This window comes from Pinus tabuliformis, chromosome J (genome assembly GCF_031772625.1).
Source record: "Pinus tabuliformis cultivar Carrire ecotype Pingquan chromosome J, CPIR1, whole genome shotgun sequence".
Taxonomy (NCBI): Eukaryota; Viridiplantae; Streptophyta; class Pinopsida; order Pinales; family Pinaceae; genus Pinus; species Pinus tabuliformis.
This window is the reverse complement of record NC_142295.1, coordinates 124055016-124056899: the sequence shown is the minus strand read 5'-3', so window position 1 is coordinate 124056899 and position 1884 is coordinate 124055016. Positions and strand designations below refer to the sequence as shown.

General features: G+C 38.8%; 1 protein-coding gene across 1 annotated transcript; it reads left to right on the top strand.

Moving 5' to 3' along the window:
* Positions 1 to 402: 402 nt before the first annotated feature.
* On the top strand, positions 403 to 1335 carry LOC149225915 (major strawberry allergen Fra a 1.06-like). Its single transcript, XM_089377336.1, has 2 exons — positions 403 to 670; positions 835 to 1335. The coding sequence occupies exons 1-2, from the start codon at positions 487 to 489 to the stop codon at positions 1134 to 1136; spliced, it is 486 nt and encodes a 161-aa protein (XP_089233462.1). The 5' UTR covers positions 403 to 486; the 3' UTR covers positions 1137 to 1335.
* The last annotated feature ends 549 nt before the right edge of the window (positions 1336 to 1884 follow it).

Sequence of the window (1884 nt, the reverse complement as noted above, 5' to 3'; positions counted from 1 at the left end):
TCTTGTTATCTGGTTGTATCCTCCCTTTGTCATGAATCATCTATGTAGGTGGGAACCCGAACCGGAACCGGAACCGGGATAAGATAATTAGATGAGAAAAGAAATCACAATGTGTTCTAAAAACATCCATCCATTTTTCTTTTTTCAAAGTCGATACAGACAGTGGGTCCCGGGGTTTGCTGTCATTTAGGACTTTTCGATAGCAGCGCGCTCACTATTGGTCGGCCACAAAGGCCAAGGGTTCAATAGAAGACACAAATAGTTGGCGATTGTGTGCGGCCATCCGTCAGTCCAAATAACAAGTAATCACATGTAAGTGGCTTCTCATGCCATCGCCTATGAGCTCTCTTTAATGTAGATATTTTAAAGGTAATTTGTAAACGACTCCTATAAATAGCGCCTCGTCTAGTGCAGATGAGACCAAGGATCTTTCGTTTTGAGCGATAATATTGAAGAAATAACTATTGTGTTGCGAGAGAGTTGAAGATGGTGTCAGGGACTTCAACAATGGAAGATGTGGTTCAAGTGGAGGCAAGGAGGTTGTGGAACGCCACAACAAAAGACAGCCACAACTTCTTGCCAAAGGTTTTGCCCGAAGTTTTCACTTCTGTGACCTTACTTCAAGGAGATGGAGGCGTGGGCACCGTCAAGCATATCATCTTCACCCCTGGTATAACTCCCGTAAATTCCTCTCTTGATCACATATCATCGTTAACATCATTATACTTCCACTTATATTTATTTCCCCGCTTGAATTAACGTAGCAGAGGCAGATGGGATTGAATATTATTTTCTTATTTTACACTTATAAGGTATTTCACTTTCCTGTCACAGGTAAGAGGGATTTCAGCTTCGTCAAGGAGCGAGTGGATGAACTTGACGAGCAGAATTTTGTGTACAAGTATACAGTGATCGAAGGAGGACCGCTGGGGAACAAACTGAGCTCTGCGAGCTTTGAGGTCAAATTGGTTCCTAGGAAAGAAGGGGGATGCGTAGCGAGCTGGACCTGTAACTACGAAACTCTTCCTGGTGTTCAACCTGACGAAGGAAAAATGAAAGACATAAAGGAGGATAGCCTTGCCCTGTTGAGGAAAGTGGAGCAGTATCTCCTTTCCAATCCCAACTTATACTGCTAAATATAGTTATCTCTAGATCTGTCTACCTATGCATAAATAGTCTAGAGCCGCCCGTTCACCGTCGTCATTGTCGTTTATGGGCTATAGGATGCCTTTGTCCTGTGTGCGCCTCCGATCGTATCTTTATCGTTAAGTGATTATCGTGTGTAATTCCGTGAATTCAAGTCAATGTCAACGTTCGTTCAGTATTGTGTTTTCAGAGCGAATTCGTCTCCTCTTTATTCACTTTTCAAATTACAACGACAGCAATCCCATTTTATACGATAAATGAGGTTTTCCCGTTATAAATGAGATAAGATCATTAAAAAAATTTAGTTGCATATCCACTTTCCAGTATCTATATGCTATGACATGAATTACAACTATGGAAGGATTGTTCTGCTATGACATGAATTACAACTATGGAAGGATTGTTCTGCAAGTTTTTTTTGTAGGGGATATCCATTTTAATTTTACATATATCTATTTAATAAATAATGTAAAAATGGTTTATTTGTAGGGATATCTATTTTAATTTTACATATATTTATTAGAATAATGTAAAAATGGAATAGTCTAGAAAGATGATAGTTCTGTTGAGTTGTCTTTACTTGTTTGAGTTATTATTGTCATAGTTAGGACGATAAAAGTGGTTTACTATTTTTAGAATGTGAGATTCTGATGGCTGGGATCTAGATTATCTGATAGGTGATCATTGTGTGCCTATATACGTAATATTTGTCAAAATAGTTTAATCAATAAGAAGTGT

Coding starts and splice junctions, on each gene's coding strand:
- LOC149225915 (XM_089377336.1), top strand. CDS start 487: ATGGTGTCAGGGACTTCAACAATGGAAGATGTGGTTCAAGTGGAGGCA. Junction 671..834: donor GCATATCATCTTCACCCCTG/GTATAACTCCCG, acceptor TTCCTGTCACAG/GTAAGAGGGATTTCAGCTTC.